Below are 19722 nucleotides of genomic sequence, written 5' to 3'. Positions count from 1 at the left end.
GCCAGGCCACCCCTAGGACAAGATGCTGGAAGGGCCTTCAGGGGACATTCAGGCGCGTTTGGCACAGGCCTTGAGCCAGCTGGCCCTGTCCCTTCTGTCACAGCCCTACTGCCGGCTGTTATGTGGGAAAGCTGGGTTCGGGGTTCATGTTCCAAAGACCGTTGGCTGCCCCAACTTCTCCAAATGAAGATAAACTTCCATCAACTCCAGATGGTACTGGGTGCCAGACGCCTGCCCAAGTAGGTCAACCTTCAGTGCCTCCAAAGAGGAGCTTAAGTGTCCTGACAAGACAATCCTGAACATTCTGCAGGACCCCAAGCATGACCGCTCCCTGCCTGCACCACCAGACTCTCTGCACCACCAGGTAGTTTCCTTATCCTGTTCCAGCAACAGAGTCCACAGCTTGTAATGGTGTTTTCCTTCCCCTGGGACATGAGGGAAATTGTGGGGATGCAGTGTGACCCCAGAGTCTCACAAAAAAAGCAGGTTTGTAACGAAACCTGGCAAAGGCAAGTGCCCACCAGAGGGAAGAGCTCTCAGGGTTACCTACATCTCTGTGGACGCATGCAATGCTTCCCTCTGGACATTTTACAAAAAGGTCTCATTAATGCTGCAAAAAGTAATGCTGGTTTTCATGTAAACCTTGAACCAGCATATTTTCTACTTTTCCCTTCTAGCAGGTAAGCTGTCGTGTTTAATATAAACTCACTGTCCCATCATCTTACACCTGGCTGTGCAACCGCTGTTTGGTGGGTAACATCACTGCTGAAGATCAAGGGCAGCAGGTGTGGCAGAAACTCAGGGAAATTGAGCTGGGGACATCCGCTGGCTGTAGATTCAGGGACAGAGGAGAGTACAGGGTGTGTGCATTAAGCAAACCCTTCCACCCAGAGACAGATGTTCTTCCTACATTTACACTAGCTTATAAAAAAAAAAAAGGGAAAAAACCCTCCTCGATGTATAAAAGACAAAGCAGTTTCGTTATTAGTTACAATAATAACGAAAGCAATAACAATCTGAAGATCAAAGCTGCCCGGTTCTCAGCCCTAAAGAGCTATCTGCACCTACATCTTCCACCAGTGAGGCCCTGCCTCGCACATGTGGGTGAAGCCTTGGGAAGGGGTAAAGACCCATGACACACACTCACCCTCCTTATATCCCCTGAACAGCATTTCTTTTGCTGTTCTCCATTAAAGAAACTTGAGAGAAACAAAACAAAATACACACACACACAAAAGAAGAAAAAAAAAAACACCTGCCTGACTTCTGCCAGCACAGGATGGGACATCTCAAGCAGCAACAGGGTCTGAAACTGACAGTCAGCTGTGAAAGTCACTGCTCGCCCAAGATAGAAATAGTGCGAATCTGATGAAATAAGAAGACGGTCGTTTCCACCCTGTGCACCCTGAGGGCGTGGCGGATGCCCTGAGGGGCTGTCGGACTACTTGAAGGGCTTTGTGGCTGGCGGATCTTTACTTTGTGGTTACTCGACAGATTTTAATCACAGCTTCATTGGGAGACACATGATCTCAAGGGTATTTGTCTGGGTAACCAGCAATGTCACTGAGTTTCCAACGCCTGACAGAAAAGCTCGCTGCAGTGGTTAGCGGCGGCAGGACCGCTAGGCGATGAGCAGGCCCTCTGTACACGCCGACCTAATCCAATTCGAGGAACTAAAGAAAAAGGGGGAAGGGGCCACCGTCGGGACTTTTGCAGAAGAGCCTGCTGTTGATAACGCAGGGCTCGTGGCTTCCAGGGGTGGGGGTTTCCAGCTGACCCTGCCTGGTAGCCGTGGGAGGCTTCCCAGCATGCCAGGGAGTGGACCCCATTTCCTTCTCCTCCCCAGGAGCGTGACTAGCTGCTTTTCCCCTAAATCAGACAAGAGGCTAGCTGATGCCTTTTTCACTTCTTAAAACTAAAACATTCTAAAATTTAGAATGAAACCGTCTCTTTTCTAAAGGGGAAAATATTTTTTTCTCCTCCTTTTTCACTTGACTCAGTTTTGTGCTAAACAAAGTTATTTGTGCTCTTCCCCTGGTTATTTATATACTGACACACAGCTAATACTGGATCTTCCACCCTCTCAAGAAAGCACAGTTTTTTTCAAAACTAAATTAAAATACATACTTGCCCGGTTCTTTTGTCTTTTCACATAAATATTATCTTCCCTAGTTACTCAGGCTCAGTTGAAAGCAAAATAAACAAAGCTGGAGTAAAACAGTTTGTTCTCACCAAAGGCAGAAGCCCCCCCACCCCAATGTCACTTTTTAGGGAGCAGGAGGAAGGGGCCAGCAGAGAATGTTGGTTTCCAGAGGCTGCGGTCCCCTCGTCTAGCCCCCATGGCCCAGTCCCCCCTGGGCTGTGTTACTGCAGGGGACGGGGAGTCCCTGTACCCCCTCCCTCCTGCCTCTCGGCTTCTCTCCTGAAGTCCTGGGTCCCAAAGAAGGAATTCCTGCCAGTACAGCTGCTTCTGGATTCAGCAAGTGCCTAGGATTGTCATTCACATTTAGCAAATGCTAATGAGGAACTAATTATAATTCCATTTCAAACCATCAGGCCCTGAGATACCATTCCCCATCACCCCTCAGCTGTGTGGGGAAGAGAGATAGGGGAGAGCTTCCCCCAGTCTCAGCGGTTCATGAAATAGCTACTGTCAGGCCTTGAGAAATTGGATGCCAAGGCACTTGGGTTTCAACCAGAAAGAAAACTGCTGTGGGCCAGGGACAGGTGACTGAGGGTCCTTGACTGGAAATCCATCCCGCAGCCTGAGGGCACAGCCTGTGGAGCTGTGTCTGGGTGGCCAGAAGCTTGTCCCAGCAGGCCTGGGCTCTCCAAGGCCTGCAAAGCAGCCCCACTCCACCTGTCACAGTGTCCAGCAGGGTGCTGACACGGCTCTCTCCATGGGGTTGAAGCCACGCTCACCTGTAAACAGCTCATTAGGGGAAGGCTGGTTCCAAAACTCAATCACCTCTTCCTTCTGAACACACACAGCAAACCCGTATTCACCGGGCAGAGCTTTCTGCACAACGAAGCTGAGGCTCCATGCCCCTGAGATGAGCTGGAATGGCAGTAAGTGAGGAGCATCTTTTACTAAGCCAGTTTGTGCTTCGCTGGCCACAGCTCAGCAGGCCCGCATCCCAGCCCGCCAGGGCCACCTGGCCAGCTATTTGGGGAAGAAGTAGTCTGTGTTGCTGACGTCATAAGGGCTCTGCGGTCCCCTCGCATCTGGGTGGCCGTGCTTCGACCCGCTGTCAAGCCCAGAGCCGCTGGGGGACACAGGTGGAGAGATGAGGGGCACCAGCACTGGGGTGGGCTTGGGCCTCTCAGGGACCAGCTGTCCCAGAGAATACGGCGGATGCATGTTCGTCTTGCCTTCCTTCAGCGCCTGCAGCCTCCATGTCTTCCTGAACCTTCACACAAACACACAAAGACAAACACACAGATGTTTAGTTCCCCTGTGCTGCACCGGCCTGGTGGCCTACCATGCCTGGGCTTCAGTTCAAAACAATGATGACTTCATCAGCTGTGTTTCTGTCACAGGAATGACACAATATTTTGAAGAACTGGGGTTCCAAAAACACCCCAAGAGAAAAGGTCTGTACTGTCCATGCAGTTGACAAATGAGGAACTGAGGGGCCTGTGGGCATGAGTGTTCCCTTAGGAATCAAGAACCCAAGTTGTCCTCTTCCAGTGACTGCCCGTTAAATACCAGGCCCAAATTCCTTTACAGAGAAAGAGAGAGACAGAGACAGGCAGACAGACAGGCAGACAGACAGAATTCTTTTAGCAGGAAAGGAAAATGGGCCTCAGTCAAATTCGGGCTGGCAGGAGCAGATCACCTGCAAGGCCCTTTCGCAGCAGGGAGGGCTGCTTCCTCCCCCAACAGCTCGCCTCTTGCTTCCAGTATTCTCTCACTCCACTCTGGGCCCACTCCCACCATGCTGATGAGTTCTCACAGACTCAACCATGGGTACCACTTGGGCACAAGTGACTCACTTGACAGGAAAGTCAATGTTAAACAGGAAGGAGATAGACATCTCTCTGATCACAGCTTCGTTCACACTGTTGAGCACCGGGCCCAAAGACAGATGGGACGGTGATAGCGATCTTCAAAGGTACAGTCAGGTCTCCTTCCTGAGGGGCCTCTGACTGCGGGGGCAGCCAGGGCCCCGGCCCCTCTCCTTCCTCCTGCTTCCCACCTTGATGCCTAAAACCCCCAAGTGGGAGCTAGGTGGTCTCCCTCAATGCCACCAATACCAGTTATTCCAGGCAGGATTGGGAGGGAGGAGGGGAAACCAAAGTCAAAAACAAGGATTAGGGATTTTCCTTAGGTTTCTTTTTGTATCGACAAGCTATTCCTGTCCTTGTTATGATAAATAATTGATAGTTGGCTCTTAGCCTACTATCAAAATGGCATAAACAATCTTCCTTCTCAATGTTACTTAAGGCTTTACTACGTAGGCACCACACAGGAAGGGTGCGCGAGAGGGTCCTTACTGACTCCTGGTGGAATTCTCCCCCTCCTCCCCCCTGCTCCCTCCATGCCTCTCCCAATGAGAGTCCTCAAGAGTGAGTCATTACACTCTGGACTTCAAAATATTCAGGCCCTCTGACCTACGAATTCCATTGCTGGGATCATACCCAAGGAAATAGCATAGCTATGGAAAAAAACTTCACACACCAAGATGTTCAACACGGTGTTGTCTATAAAATCAAAAACCAAACCAGATGCCCAACAATAGGAGGGTGGTCAGTGAACTTGGGTACACCCACTAATGGGGGAGTCTACTACACCTAATAAAGTGAGGTTTACAAAGAATTTATAATAAAAATCTGGACAAAAAGGTTTATAACGAACACTGAATTTAAAAGATGCAAAGTCGTAGCTACAGTGTAATCATGGTTATGTAGAAACAAGCAAGAAACTATGCAGAGGAAAAACAGTCAGCGGAAATTCATGAAGACACAAAGTATTCTTGATCTGGGCAGCAACGCACAGGCGGGTCACCTGTGGGATCCAGGAGGGGGCCCCCCTGAGAGGGAGGTTCTCGTGTTTGCTGATGTTGGTCACATTCACATTTTGTAAATTAGCAGTGGTTGTCTTGGATATGTATGGTTTTTTCTTCTTTCTACTGGTCAGTATTCAACAAGTTGCTAGTATTTAGCAAATAATCATATATTCATCATTTTAAGTCTCTATTGGTATTCACTAACCAAGATGGAAAAGTCTCTGCCTTCAGTTTTTTAAAAGCAACTACATGAGTAAATGAGAAAGATAAACTTTTCTTCTTTTGAACTATTTTGAAGGGTGGATGAGACCTTTCCTAAAAGTCACTAGTCATGGGATCTTGGAAATCAGCTGCCCACACCTGGCATTGCCCTGCCCAGGGTGGGGTCTGAACAAGTCCTGAGGGTGTGGGAGTGTGGGGGAAGGTAGGAAGGAGGAATAGCTAAGCTGCAGACGTCATTCAACATATCAGCCTCCACCTTCCATCTGTTCTACATATTTAGGCATCATAATATTTCATTTAAAGAAAATGCAGCTAGGGGCCTCCCTGGTGGCATGAGGGTTAAAGTCAGTGCTATCACCAGCCACTGTGGTGTGAGTTTGACCCCTGGCCACATGGCACAGTGTATCTCAGCAGTGTATTTCAGTAGATCCACTTGTTCTGCTCCCCACTCTCTCTCTAGTGAATCTTCTCATCCCCCACATCTCTGGCCTACACCCCAGTTTTTGTATGCATAAATAAATAAAATAAATTTTTAAAGAGAAAGAAAATGCAGCTAAAAATTTTTTCATGATAACCTTCACTCTTAAAAAAAACAGATGTGGAAGCCAAGATGTAGTGAAAGGATCTTTTATATTGACAGGCACCACTACCAAGGCCACGGAGGCCACCCACTGCGCACTGCTGTGGCCAAGGACACCACAGAGGTGGGAGTCTGTGGTGATTAACGTGCTGGACTGAGACACGACCTGGAGTATTTCTACAGAGCAGCACTTCTCTGCTCTGAGAACCCCATTTTCCCAGTGCCCAATGCCATAAAATAGAGAGAACAGGAGGGTTGTAAGGGGCAGGTGGAGAGAATTGACTCCCTGTAAGTCAGGACATGCACTTAAGGAAAAGACACATCTTTTCCAAGGGCACATTTACTTTTTAAAACTATCTCTGATACCACGGTAAAAATGTTTAGGAAAATGCTCTGCTTGGTTTGAGGCACAAAATAAAAGCAGTAAAGAAGAAAATGTGGTATGGATTGGTAAGATTTGTTGCAACCTGCCTCTCACATCCTCTCACATGCTGCCTGTGGTCACGTGTCATGCCAACCCATTTCGGTTCAGCCCTGACCCAAGGGACAGGGCGTAAAGGGATTTTTCATCACTTGAAGTAACTGGCTTCTTTCCAAATAAACCTGCCCGATATAGATTATCAAGACTCACTAGGCTAAGAAATAAATTACTAGTAGGTTCTCAGCGCAGGCGCTTGCCCTATGAGACACTCTGGTTGTTTAGCAGCCAGTTATTGTCCGGGTACCATCCACACTGTAGCTAACTAGGTCCGTGACGAATGCACTGGCCAATTCCCAACCTAATGCTTCTGCTGGTGGGTAACAGAACACTGAGGTGGCATGCTTGCGAGTGGTGCCACTGGCCAGCGGTGGACTGACAGGAGGGACAGGTCACCTCAGCGGAGTGTAGGCCAGCGTGGTGGGTGGGGGCCCAGGACTTGGATTCTACTCTCTGCTCTGCTATTAACAAGTTGCTGGTCCTTAGGCAAGTCATCTCACTCTAGGTTGTTTGCTCATTTGTAACATTTTACATTTGACTAAAGGACCCCAACATCCTTCCCAACGAGCATGAGCTTTGAGATTACAAGCTGCAATCATTTCATCTCTTTCAGCTTCAGTTTTCTCATCTGACGAGTGGAAATCGTGATATTTACTCTAGTCAGTCTGTGGTAGGGTAAGAGAAAGGCCTGTTGAAGTCCTCTTGTTGTAGAATAGATCACAGAGGGGAGGCAAGGAATCCCTTAGACTGCAGTAGCTCGAGCCCTGCATGCTAATATGGCCCCTATTGACCCAAAGGCATAAGGATATAGTGAGCTCTTGCTGCTCCACTAATTAGGAACCTCATCTTCTGAAGCTCTTTGGACATCTTGCTCACAGGCGATTGCAAAATCATAGTGAAAACAACCCTGGGCATAGCTGGAGTTGTCATCTTGCTAATCTAGCAACTCAGATCTACTTGGGGATCAAGCTGGCTCAGGGTCACTGTGAGGACCCCCTGGGCTGCCATGCTCATATCCCTCCTGCCGACACCCGGGCAGGCAAGTGGTGGGACGCCTCCTCCAGATATGGCTTGGGGTGAGCGGGTGCCAGAACCCCCGGTGTGGACAGGGACTCTCAGGCCCCCGGGAGGGAGTTTCAGACCCCAGCAGGAGGACTGGGGCCCTCCCGGCCCTGAGTCATCGGGGTCGTGGGGAAGAGGGGCAGGGCCTACCTTGGCGTCATGTTTGGCTGGGTCTCAGGGACACCGCACACACGCGACTGGTGGTGTTCGGCCAGCTTGCTGTCCTGGCTCCCTGTCCTGGCTTCCCATGGCGGCCGAGAATGGGGCTCCAGTGACCCTTGTGGCTGCCCCTCACCTGTCCTCCATACTGCCCTCCGCCCAGGTACCTGGTGCTTTCTGGCAAGAGTATTTAAGACTCTTTGGAGGCAGTCTGCCATTGGGCCTGCGGGGAGCCAGAAAGCAGATCTCTTCTCCCCCAGACCCTAGCTGTCTGCACCTGTGCCCTCAGCTGGCCGCAGATGACCTTAGAAGGTCAGGAGTGTTCGTGCCCTCAGGGAAAGGAAGCAGGGCCCCTCCAAAAAAGTGCACAAGTAAATATATAAATAAATGAAAGACCTCATCCCTCTTTCCCCTACACCACCACTCACAATCGCCAACTGGGGGAGTGTGTGTGTGGGGAGGGGAGGTGGGCTGGGACTTGAAAATTATACTTCATAAAGAGAAAGAAAAGCGGGAGTGAAGTTTCTCCCCCGCTTACACTGGATTATCATTAAAACGGGCCACTGTCCAAAGTGGACCCTGCCTGACTTCTTTTACACCTTCAACATATGCAAAACTGCAAATTCCTGCAGTAAAGTCATCGGATTAAAAGTTTGGAAATTTTCTTTCTCTTTGTTAATTGGGAGCACTGTTTGCTGATTTATCTGGAGAGAGGGAGTGGGTGGGATGAGAGGGTCATGGCCCGACACGGCCTGGGTATTAATTCAGCAATGATGCTCCTAACCATGACCAAGAGCAATAGGCTGGAACATTCGCAGGCCCCTGGGGGTCTGCTCTTTGGAGACATGTAGCATTTGCAAGGCTATCTGGTCAGGTACCTGTGCTCTGGTGTTTCTTACATGGCAGCTTAGTCCTTTTCTTATGTGGCTCTCAGAGGACAGGACAGGTCATGTTCATCTTGCAACTCCTGAGCCTGAGTTGTGGCTTCATATCTAACACACAGTCCCCGTGGATTTCACAAGCAGGCTTCCCTGGTTCTTCTGTCCCTCTTAGGACACTTCATTTCAGTCGCTTTCTCGGTCCCTCCTGCCCCACACAACTTTTCAGAGTTGGAATTCCCTAGGTGGGACCAGCAGCCTCATCCCCCCTCTCCTAGGGCTCCCACTGCCTTCTACCTGCTGTAACTTCCTGAACTGTCTACCACATTGGTCTTCCTGGGGTTCTCACAGGCACCTTGAACTTAGTGCACCCAAAGTGGAGTCACCTTTTCCACTAAGGTGCTCTTCTGCCAGTGCTGCCAGTCTTAGAGCATGACACCAGAGCCATGTGACCATCTGCCAAATTGCTGAAACCAGAAGCTTGAAGGTTAAACATGATACCACCCACCTCTTCCTTCCCTTCATTGAAGCTGTCACAAGCATTGTGACTACTGCCTCTGAAAGATGTCTTGAAGCGCCCATGGCTCTCCAGCCCACTGCACCCCCTAGGAGGACCAGGCCACTCCATGAGAAAGAGAACACCACGGGGCCACCCCAGGGCCCATCTCACCTCAGGACAATGCCGATGCACAGAAGCACTCCGAAGGCCAGGCTTCCTCCAGCCACCAGGAATGTGGGCAGCATTATAGAAGAAGAATCTTGCACTAGAGAAAATGGAGGAGAAGGAAGGAGCAGAAGAGAAGGAAACCACTTAGCTGGTATTGTCCAAAGCCTCAAAAGAACCTCACCCCTGGAGGAGGAAACAGCTCTGCTAACCCACAGGCCACCTGACAAGCTTGCCAGTTATCTGGCCAGAGGCCACGCTAGAAGAGTAATCCCCAGCATAATCTGACAGACCCCAGGAATCTACCACTTGACAAGAAACACTCAAGCTCAGAGCATCCGCACAACTGCGGCCAGCCACAGGCACCCACTCACTTTCAGATGGCTTTTTAGTGGCAGTCAGCCTGCCCCACAAGGCGCAGAAGGTTTAGGCAGCTGCATTGAGGCCAATATCGGGAAGGCTTGGGGACTTTAAATCAGGTGTTTGGGAGCAGTTTTCTCCGGTGCCTGTCTCTCCAGCTGGTGCTCCTGCCCCAGCTGCAAGAAACTCGTTCAATCTCCCACACACCCTGTTCTCTCAGTCTCGGGGCTATCCATCCACATTCTCTCTTCTCCCCACTTTTGCTGCACCCCTCTACTTGGTCTCCAGGTCTCACACCAAGTGACTTCCTCTGAGAAGTCACCCGAGCTCCAATCTGGCAAAGTGCCTCTCCCTGTTATGTGGCCAGCTCCACCTCCCGCTGAGCTCCCTGGGAGCAGAGGTCACATGTGTCTTTTCACGCTCCCAGCTGCTCATCAGCGCCCTAGGTTCACCAAAGCATTGCATAGAATGAGCAAGAGAACCAACTGGCTTTGCAAGCAGCCATGGCCTTCCCATGGCTGCCAGAGAGAGAGAGAGGACTGTGCAGCGAGCGTGGCTAAGCAGAGTCACCCTTCTCTCCTGCTGGGAATGAAGTTACTCATAGTCGCCTGGGACTGGGGGTTCAGGCTCTTGGGCCCCAGTGGCCTCCACTGCTGAGGGGGGCACTGCCTGCCAGTCACCATGCCAGCTGCCCTCTGGACGCCTGCTTTGCAAGCAGTCCAGCCCATTAGTGGGTATGGACAACAAGGTCAGGTCTCACCCAGTGTGCTGCCTTCTCTTGACAGAGACAGTTATAAAGGAAGCAGTATGTTTGGCTTATTAATTTACCAATACTTCAGACACTTGTATTTGTTCATTCACTCAATAGATATTTACTGAGTATCTGCCATATGCCGTGCTTTGTTCTAAGCCTCAGGCCCATAAACAAAAGGATAACAAAAAAGCTCCTGACGTTTTACACCTAATGAAGGGAAACAAGCAAGAAATATGCGATATGTTGTCAGTAGTTACACGTGCAATGATGACAAAGCACAAGAAGAAAAAAAGAGCTCTGTCTGATGGGTTGGTGAGGAAAAGCCTCCCTGAGAAGGGCATTTCAGCAGAGACCTGGAAGTATAAAGGAGCTGGCCACGGGGCGGTCAGGGGGAGAGCATTTGGGCAGCGCAAGTGGCAGGTGCAAAGGCCCTGAGGTAGAGATGTGCTCCAAGGAAGAGTGAGCAGGCAGCATTGCAAGAGGCAGAGCGCATGAGAGGGATGCGAAGGAGATACTGCAAGTTCTGAAGAAAGGCGAGGCCTGACCGCACAGAGCCTAGGGGCTTTGTTAGTGCTTTGGTTTTTCTCTGAAAGACACTGTTGCTCCAGGGAGAGCTTGGTTTGTGTTCTAAGACTCTGTTAGGGGTAAAAACCAAAAGCCAGTGGATCAGCAGGCAGTTCGTAAAGTTGCACAGGATGAGAGCTAGCAGGGATTGGGCCAGTGTTAGAACGGGTGGTGCTGAGAAGTGGTGAGCTTCTGGAAAGGTGTCAGGTGGAAGTGACAGAACTTGTGGAGGGGCTGGGCATGGGAGGAGGGGACGAGGGAGGAAGAGGAAGAATGTCTGATGCACAGGACCCAAACAACTCAGCAAATGTGATGTCAGTTACAGAGATGAGGATGATGGGGAAGAACAGGTTCAGGTCAAAATAGGCCTGCTGTTTCAGACACCTTAAGTGTGAAGTTCTTGTAAGTATCAAGCAGACATGTCAGCCAGGCAACTGACTACATGACTCTGGGTCATAGTGCAAGATTGGGGTGGAGATAAACTTGGAGACATCCGCCCACAGATGGCCTTGAAGAACATGGGGGTTGGGTGAGCTCATTACCCAGAGTGGACAGAGAAGACTAGGGGGGTCCCCTCAGCACAGCCACTCCTCAACACCCCAGCCTCCTTCCATCACGCACACATGATTCAAGACTAATTTCTGACTCTCCCCCCAAAATGGGCATGCTCACTCAAATCTCTAAATCCCACTTTGCTTTGTCTGTGCCTCCTTTTGGCCAGTCCTACATGCTACTTTTTGTCACAGTTGCTATGCTATGCCCTGCTGGACTTGAGGCTCCTGGAAAGCAGGGATGGATTCAATTTCCTGAGTCGAAGCTGTGCGGAGCTTAGCTGCAGACATTAGTAGGTTATCCCAGGGTGCACCAGGCGCCTCCCTAAGCAAGAAGGCTTTACAGTCAAGGAGGCATAGCCTGGGCAGCCAGCATCAGCAATGGGCACGAATCCACCCAGGTCAGGGTAATGAGGCACTTCCTCATAGAGCCGAGAGCCGTCACACAGAGCTACACAACAACAGACCTTCTGGAGTCCAGGTCCACGAGTCCCACACAAGTAGGAAAACAAAGCACCTGTGATCTTATTTGATGCAAATGTTAAGTTTTCACATCTTACAAGTATAGGAAATCAGAAGCATTGAAACTAGGGATCCATGTGCTCTATTTCAGACTCCTGAGCACAACCATTTGTACTATGAGCCAACCGTGAGATATTCCACTCTTCCCCTGATCCCCTCACTCTATCTTAGCTGACATCAAATTTGGATGTATAAAGTAATAAGAGAATATTCCCGACATTGATCCTATTACTAGACTGACCTTTGTTCCCCTTGGACCACAGGGAGGCAAGAAGATGCAGCCCTTACCTGGGAGGCTCGTGGCATTGACAGAACCCATAGAAAGAGAATCTTCATAGCCTGCAGAAGTAGTGGGTACCTGAAAGAGACATTCCTTCCCGTAATCCTGTTTCTTTGGATCCAGCTGAGGCACCACCCTCATCCTCCCCGCTCCATCCAGCCGCTTCCTTTCTCCATCTAGTGAGCCTCTCTATTTCTGACCCCGCACGCTCAACTTTTACTCTGTTATTTGCGTTATTTGCATCTATACCTTGCCTGTTTCGTCCACTCGCCTCCCTACCAAGAGCTTGAGAGCCCAACACCTTCCAGAAGAGATGTTCGGCAGCTATGCTGCAGTGGTAGTTGTCCTCCAGGTTTGGTGCCAGGGTGGACGTGCCATCGCTTGCTGGGAAAAGCCCAGACTTGAATCCTGGACCCACACTTAGAGCCGTGTGACCATGGGCAGGTTTCCTAACCCAAGCAGGTGGCAGTTTTCTCCCTCTGCAGGCACAACCGTCCTGGCATTCTGAATCTCAGTTAACCTGCAGATCAAGTGTGATAGTAAGAGCAAGGCCAGTGCCTGGCTGGGCTCGGCAAGCTGGTGGTCAGTGTCAGTTCCTCTACACCTGTCCCGGGAGCTCTCAGGCCCATGGGCATGGACTTCATCCCGGAGCTGCTTCCGGTGCTGGACAGCCTGCGTGGAGGCAGGACTCCGCACACCTTCCCCGTGCTGCCCAGCTCCAGGGCGGCTGAGCCTCCCAGCCAGCACTTAGAGAATTAAGGGCCACGGGAGGCACTGTAGTTGCTTGAGAAATTGGATTATTCAAGGATTTGTTAAGTAGCTTCAGTGGTAATCCTCTTTCCAGAAAATTATGACACCAGAAGTCCCCAGGGAAAGGGCACGGATGAATTGAATGTGGGGTGCGGGCTAAGCCTCAGAATGAGGAGCCAGCAGCCGCTCGACACAGCAGCTCCAGAGGTCAGTCCAGCCGCTCTGCACTGGCCGCCGTCACAGCGGCCCTGGACGAGATGCTGCTGTTTCCTCATTTCACGGAGATTTTCACGTGCCCACAACACGCTTCTAGTAAGCGGCAGAGGTGAGATTTGAGCCAAATTCTGCCTGGTGCCAGTCGGCAGTCCCAGCCGGTGGCTGCAGCCCTTGATCTTTTACAAGGGCAGGAGCCCACTCACCTGCGTGGAGCGGGGAACCTCGGTCTCAGTGTGAGAAGGCCTGGACTCTGTGGGGAGAGAAGGCACATTACTCATGATTCATGTGCCGGGAAGGCCTACCGGAGAGCGCCCGGAGCAGAAGTCCTAACGACGTTTATTTAGAAAAGTATAATGTTGAAAATAATCAAATCCGCCCCCCCCCTTAGGGACTACTTTTATAAATTATGGCCCAGTCTTATGTTGTAAACAGCTTTGAAAATGTTTTAGGAAAATGCTGAGGACATTCCATAATATATGAAATATGCAGGCAAGAGGATATCACATAGCATGATCCAAAATTTCTAAAGAAATGTATTTTCATCATTACTTATGGTATGTTATATACTATACACACACAGTAAGAAAAAATTGAAAGAATACACCCAACAGATACTAAAACTTCAATCTCCTTCTATCTACTTTTGTAAGAGAAAGTATTCAATATAAAAAAAATTCTCATACACTGGGACAGCCTTGTACACTTTGTCCGAGAAAGGGTGTGGACAAGACGACCTCACGAGGGCCCCCCTCCATGGGAACCGTGTTTCTCGTGGGAACCCCCAGAGCAGCAGGAGCCCAAGGCTGGGCTTAGCAGCAAGCACTGCGCCAAAACAGTAGGAGCTCACCCATGGGCCACAGGGACCAGGAGTTGACCCATCACAAGCAAGGAGTGGAATGCTCGGGACTTTAAAACATTTTTTCAGTTCATCAGTTTTCCACTGAGAAGTTACAAATCCAACAGAAGTGCCTTACACAGAGATGCGGAGCCCCTGAGCCAGGAGTAGAAAATGACTCTAGCAAGTGGGCAAAGGAGAGGGTGACGTGCGTCTGCTCTTGAGTGAATTCCCCGTGGGAAGATGCCAGGCCAAAGGGGAGAAAATCACACAGAGCAGGAAGGAGAGGCAGAGGGCTAAGCTCACCTTCCTGTTGCACAGACAGGCCCAGAGACAGAAGTTTGTCTGAGGTGAGACAGCAAGTAGCCTCTCACAATACCTGAGACAGGTGCTGTTATTCCCCACTCTGCATCTGGGGCAAAATGAATGGCAAAAATTTCTGACTCCAAGAATGAAACTTTCACCTTTATTTTAGAAATCAGCTACATTCAGCTCTTCTCAAATTCAGGAACTCTATCTTAGTCATTTTTGTAAGTCAATACTTAGTACCGGCCTGGCATCTTGCTGAAAAACTATGTCACTAGTAAAATTTCACTTATGGGGACTCACTTAAGAAGAAAAGGCTGTTAGGAACATTAATGGTGGAATCTTTCTATCATATTAATATTCCCAGGACTGAAAGGTGTACTTTTGTATTCATAACAAAATGAATGAATGAATGACAATGTTCAGTGAGATTAATAGAAGACCATACAAGCTAGGGTTTTCATCCCCCCACATCTGAATTTTGAAACAAGGAACTTATGTCCCTTAATTTGAGAACCGGCCTCAGTTCACTTGCTGGGGGGTTACAACAGAGGAGTCTAATATAAGATGGCAGAGGCCTTCACACCAGATGTGCAACTTTGGCAGAGACACTTAAACTCTTTAGACTTTTTTCCTTCATTTCTAAACAAGAGGGATGGTTCCCTCCCACAGATGGCCTGAGATCACATGCTGAGAGCACCTAGCACTGACCTGGTGCACAATGACATTTGTATAAAAACTGACCCAACAATTAAGAACAGAGAACAGAAGTCCTAGGGGTGTAATTGCAGCGTGGTGACTATACTTAATAATACTGTTTTGTATACAATAGAATGGTGTATTGTATACATTAAGGATAGATCTTAAAAATTCTTAGTGCAAGAGGCAAATCGTAACTACTTGAGGTGATAGATGCTGACTAGTTCTATTGTGCTTATTTCACAATATATAAAAGTTATGAGTCATTATGCTGTCTGCCTTGAACTTGAAACAATGCTATATGTCAGTTACCTCTCAATAAGACTGGAGGGGAGGTGCAAAGAGAACATAGAACATTTTTTTAAAGATTTACTTACTTCTGCATATAAGATATGGGGTACAGGCCAGAGGTGGGGGACAAAAGAATTTGCCAGAGACAGAGTGGGGAGCAGAACAGGCAGATCAACAAAGTACAGTGTTGAGGGGAGCAGTAGGCGAGTCAGAGAGGTCTGCCGTGCCACGTGGGTCAGTTCCCTGTCCGGGAATAGAACTCATGCTGCAGTGGCTGTGGATCACTTCACAGTGCTGCACTTTAACCTGCTGAGCCACCAGGGTGGGCACAATCTTTTTTCTAACAAAATATTTCTAATTTGTATATCATGACCAATTAAGATATAAGCTACTGAATGAAACTCAGGGATGGCAAAGAGAGGGAAAATAGAATTGGGCTGAGACTAGGAAGATGAAAAAGAAAGAAGGGAGGCCATAGGGTGGCAGAGACATGGGGGAACAAGGGAGAGCCAGTGAATGGCAGGAAAGGGGCGGAGGAGACCCACTGCCTGAGGACAGCGGCAGACTCCACTCAGCACCTCCTTCCTCTCTCGATTCACAGCTTCAACCAACCAGAAAGGTTATCACTGCTCCTCTCTTCATGAAGAAGAAAAATAAATGAATAAATAAATCACTTCACCGAGGAGAAGAAAATCACCTCAGCCGGGTCAAGCTCTACCCAGGAGGGTTAGGGAGGTCTATAGGTCTGAGGCAAAAGGCCAACACAGGCTACACTGACATGGACCCCATGTGTGGAGCCAGTGAGGGCCTGTCAGCCTGGGCCTGTGCTGGCCTCCCTGGTAGCACAGGGGTTAAATCTCACCACGATGAAGCCATTTGTAGCCACTGCAGCAGAAGTTCGATCCCCAGCCAGGGAGGGTGACCCACATGGCACGGCAGAACGCTCCTGTCTCACCCGTTCTGCTCCCCCACTCGGTCTTTGGTGAATCCTCTCACCCCCGCACCCCAGTTCTTGTATGCCTTAAAAAAAAAGGAGTGCCCCAAAAACACTGATTCAAAAAGATACCTGCACCCCCATGTTTACTGCTGCTTTGTTCACAATCGGAAAGACATGGAAACAACCCAAATGCCCAAAAGTAGATGACTGGATTAGAAAGATGTGGTACATATACACAGTGGAATATTACTCAGCAACCAAAAAAGAGAAACACACGTCTTTTGCAGCAACATGGATGGAGCTGGAAGAGATCACGCTTAGTGAGATAAGCCAGAAAGAAAAGGAAAAATACTGGATGGTTTCACTCATAGCAGGAGCATAATGGACCAGGCGAGAAAATGATAATAATGAACAGCTTCATACTAGAGACATTTTATGGGGGTGGAGTTGGGGAAAGAAATGCACCGGACTATGGTGATGGCACACGGTTGGGTGATTTGGTGATGGGAAGCCCACAGGGATTACAACTGAGATGGAAAATGCACAAAATGATGTAAAAATAAACTTTTTTTTTTTTAAAGGAGTGCTCCCGTCTCTTTTATAAAATGGTGATGGCACGTGGCAGGAGCTATTTTCAACTTAGCTGTTTCATTTTTTATGGTTTCTTGAAATCTTACAGTCCTGGGAAATCCCCTAGCCTGGAACCTCTGACGGTGCTCAGGGTGTGGAGGTGGTGAGGTGGGATGGGCGCCTGGGGCGGCGAGTGCACAGAGGATGCCAGCGTACGAGGGAGGGCAGCGCCCAGGCGGGGGGCCAGCTGCAGTCCCGCAGGAGAGAAAGGTGGGCGAGGGTGCCACGGGGGGGTGCCACGTGGGGGTGCCACGGGGGGGCAGCCCCGAGGCCCTCTGCACCAAGCCGGGGGACCGGGCTGCACCCGGGGGTGGGAGCAGCAGTGGGGCTTACTGAGAAAGATGCCCGTGGCTGTGGTGTGGGGGTGCGGGCGCTGGAGCCCCAGGCAGGCCTGCTGGAGGCCTGCCATAACAACGCGTCAACGCATGCAAAGCCCTCCAAGGGAGGCGCCATCTGGCGCATCGTCCTGCAGAATCTCGGCCCGGCTAGCTGGCCAGGTGGTCCTCGCTGGACATGGACCACAGGGAGGTTTACGAGGACCATGAAGTGTTCAGTTTGGGTTGGCACAGGAGGGCAGACCCGACAGATGTCCTGGCAGGTGCAGATGTGAAACCAGAGGCAGCTCTGACCTGGAGACACCGGTAACAGCAGCACTGACATTCTTGTATGCCGACCACACGCCAGGCTCTTTGCTAACAACTTTCCATCTTGTCCAATCCGCACAACCCTGTATGGTGACTTTGTGGGTTCGGGCTAGAGGTCGGGGGGTACGAGGGGGAGGGTCTGAGGCAGGCATTATTATCCCCACTTGACTAATTTGCAAAGGCAAGGTCTGCTGGATACTCCAAGAAGTCCGGTTAGTAAGGGCCGGAATCTGTCTGACTCAAAAGCAGTCTCTGAGTGGCCACAGATAGATAAAAGAGGAATGGCGAGGCTGCCCAGGAGGGCACTCTGAGAGAGCTGTGGGAGTCAGCCCAGGAGGGGGTGTGTGGGCTCCACAGCAAGGTGTGAGCAGGGCAAGACCCCTCAGAGGTGCGTGTCCACGTGCTCCTGATCCTGCAGGAGTTCCCACTTGGAGTTGCTGAGGAGAACAAAAGGCACCCCAGAGTCGGAATAACCCGAGGGCTGGAGACGACACACAGCTGCATGCAGGGAACTAGGCCAGGGAGACTCCCTGCCACAGGATCCCCAGCCCTGGCCTCAGGGCTCCCCAAAGGCCTTGTGAACGCAACCTCTAGCCCGTCCTCCAACAAGTGAAAGGGTTCAGTGTATTCTCCACCTGTCACATGTTCTAATTCGTTTCTGGGTTGAAGTAGGCTGGCTATCAGAGTAAATTAAGAGGGCGAAAAATGACCCTCCTGTGCCTTAAGAAGTCCCCAGACACTCTGCCCCCAAGCTTGCTATATGCAAAAGGTCTCCTGGGGACCACAGACTCTCTGGACACCAGCCCTGCCAGCCCTATCAGAGGTAAGTGTGCTAGAGACCCCACTCTGGGGGGAGCTGCTGACCCGTCCCCTGTCCTCTTCCTGCCCTGACTTCAGTGGCACAGTCTTGCCAAGCCACTACCACAGATGCTGCCCTTGGTGGCCAGGCAGGAGCCCTAGAAGGTGCCACTCGTCACCCTTTCGGGCCCCAGCTTCAAGGAGGCAGCATCTTCAGAAGCCCAGGCCCCTCAGCTCTCTGCCCCACCCCCACTCTCGAGAAGGCCTTCCACGGAGAGGTGCACCTGCATCCATGGGGAGGTGCACCTGCTTCCACGGGGAGGTGCACCTGCTCCACTTGGGCCTCCCACCCAAACACCTATGCTCCAGCCCCAACGGCAGCCCTCCCCTGTTTGCAGTCTAAGCCTTTGTGCCTGCTCTTCCCTCTGCGCGTAAGCAATCTCCTCTCCACCGGAAACGTCCTCTAAGATGCAACGCAAATGTCACCTCCTCCATGAAGTTTTTCCCATTCTTTCCACCACCCCAACAAACAACTGATCCACCCTCTAACCACACAATGGGCCCCCTTTCTTGCCCCCCAGCACCTTCTACAATTACTGGGAACACTCTCAACATCCTCCTACTTTCCCCTCCAGACTCAGTGGGTCCAAGATGGTACCTGAGGTCGGGATTCTGGACACTCACTCTCTTCACCCCCAACACTGCTGGAATTGCCAATCCCTCTACATTTGTAATACAATTTATTTATAAAGGCTTCTTTTCCACCGGACTCATAAAACCTCTCTGAGCCACAAGACAGGTCACATCTGCACTTCACAGACAAAGGCTATGCTCCGAGAGGTACCTTTGGAAGGGTCACAGCGCCTGGCCCCAGGCCCATCGTGCTCCCCATGGGCTCTACCACAGCACACAGCAGTAGGAGGCAGGTCGCCCTGTCTGCCTGAACTCCTACAGCTGGGGGCCCTTGGGGTTGGGAAGCCCACTGACACCAGATCCAGTACCCTGACAGACCCCAAACAGCTATATAACTGCCCAACCTCCCAACCTTCCTCTCATTTTCTGAAGAGCTGACCTAAATCCCTCTGGATCAGAATCATCCACGTCCCTTTGGTTCTCAATGGAGAGTAAAGCAGCTAATTTTTCTCTTGAATATATTCACTACTAGGGCTTTGAAGGGCCCTGAAACTGCACGTATACAAGATGGGAAACTGAAGCTCTTCAGCTGCTACGTGGGAGAAGCCAAGTGTTCTGTCTGAGCTCACGTGGTCACTGCAGGCAGCCACAGGAGCAGCCTGAGGCCAGAAAGTCAGAGACTGTACCCTGTGCTGGCCAGATGGCCCAACCACACCATCTGCCACTGGAAGGGACATCAACAATTTAAAGAGGAACATTTATACATGAGGCCAGGTTCAGGGGAAGGTGATCAGACAGCTGAAGAGCCTGCAGCCATTCTATAAAACAGCCTGGGAAGAGGAGCCAGGAAGATGCAGGTCCTCTGGAAATGCCAGAAGTTATGGAGATCAGATTAGCAGA

The 19722-nt window shown here is 50.4% G+C and overlaps 1 protein-coding gene across 1 annotated transcript in view; it reads right to left on the bottom strand.

The window, feature by feature from the left end:
* Positions 1–1000: 1000 nt before the first annotated feature.
* IL6R (interleukin 6 receptor) overlaps positions 1001–19722 on the bottom strand; it is a gene marked incomplete at its 5' end in the record, with an annotated part of 45446 nt that continues 26724 nt past the window's right edge. Inside the window, 4 exons of the mRNA XM_012733254.1 lie at positions 1001–3410; positions 9059–9152; positions 12092–12161; positions 13253–13299. Of these exons, the coding sequence (XP_012588708.1) occupies positions 3164–3410; positions 9059–9152; positions 12092–12161; positions 13253–13299 (458 nt within the window). The remainder of the gene's footprint in view (positions 3411–9058; positions 9153–12091; positions 12162–13252; positions 13300–19722) is intronic.

This window comes from Condylura cristata, unplaced genomic scaffold (genome assembly GCF_000260355.1).
Source record: "Condylura cristata isolate star-nosed mole 26May11 unplaced genomic scaffold, ConCri1.0 scaffold00040, whole genome shotgun sequence".
NCBI lineage: Eukaryota > Metazoa > Chordata > Mammalia > Eulipotyphla > Talpidae > Condylura > Condylura cristata.
This window is presented reverse-complemented; position numbering and strand designations above follow the sequence as displayed.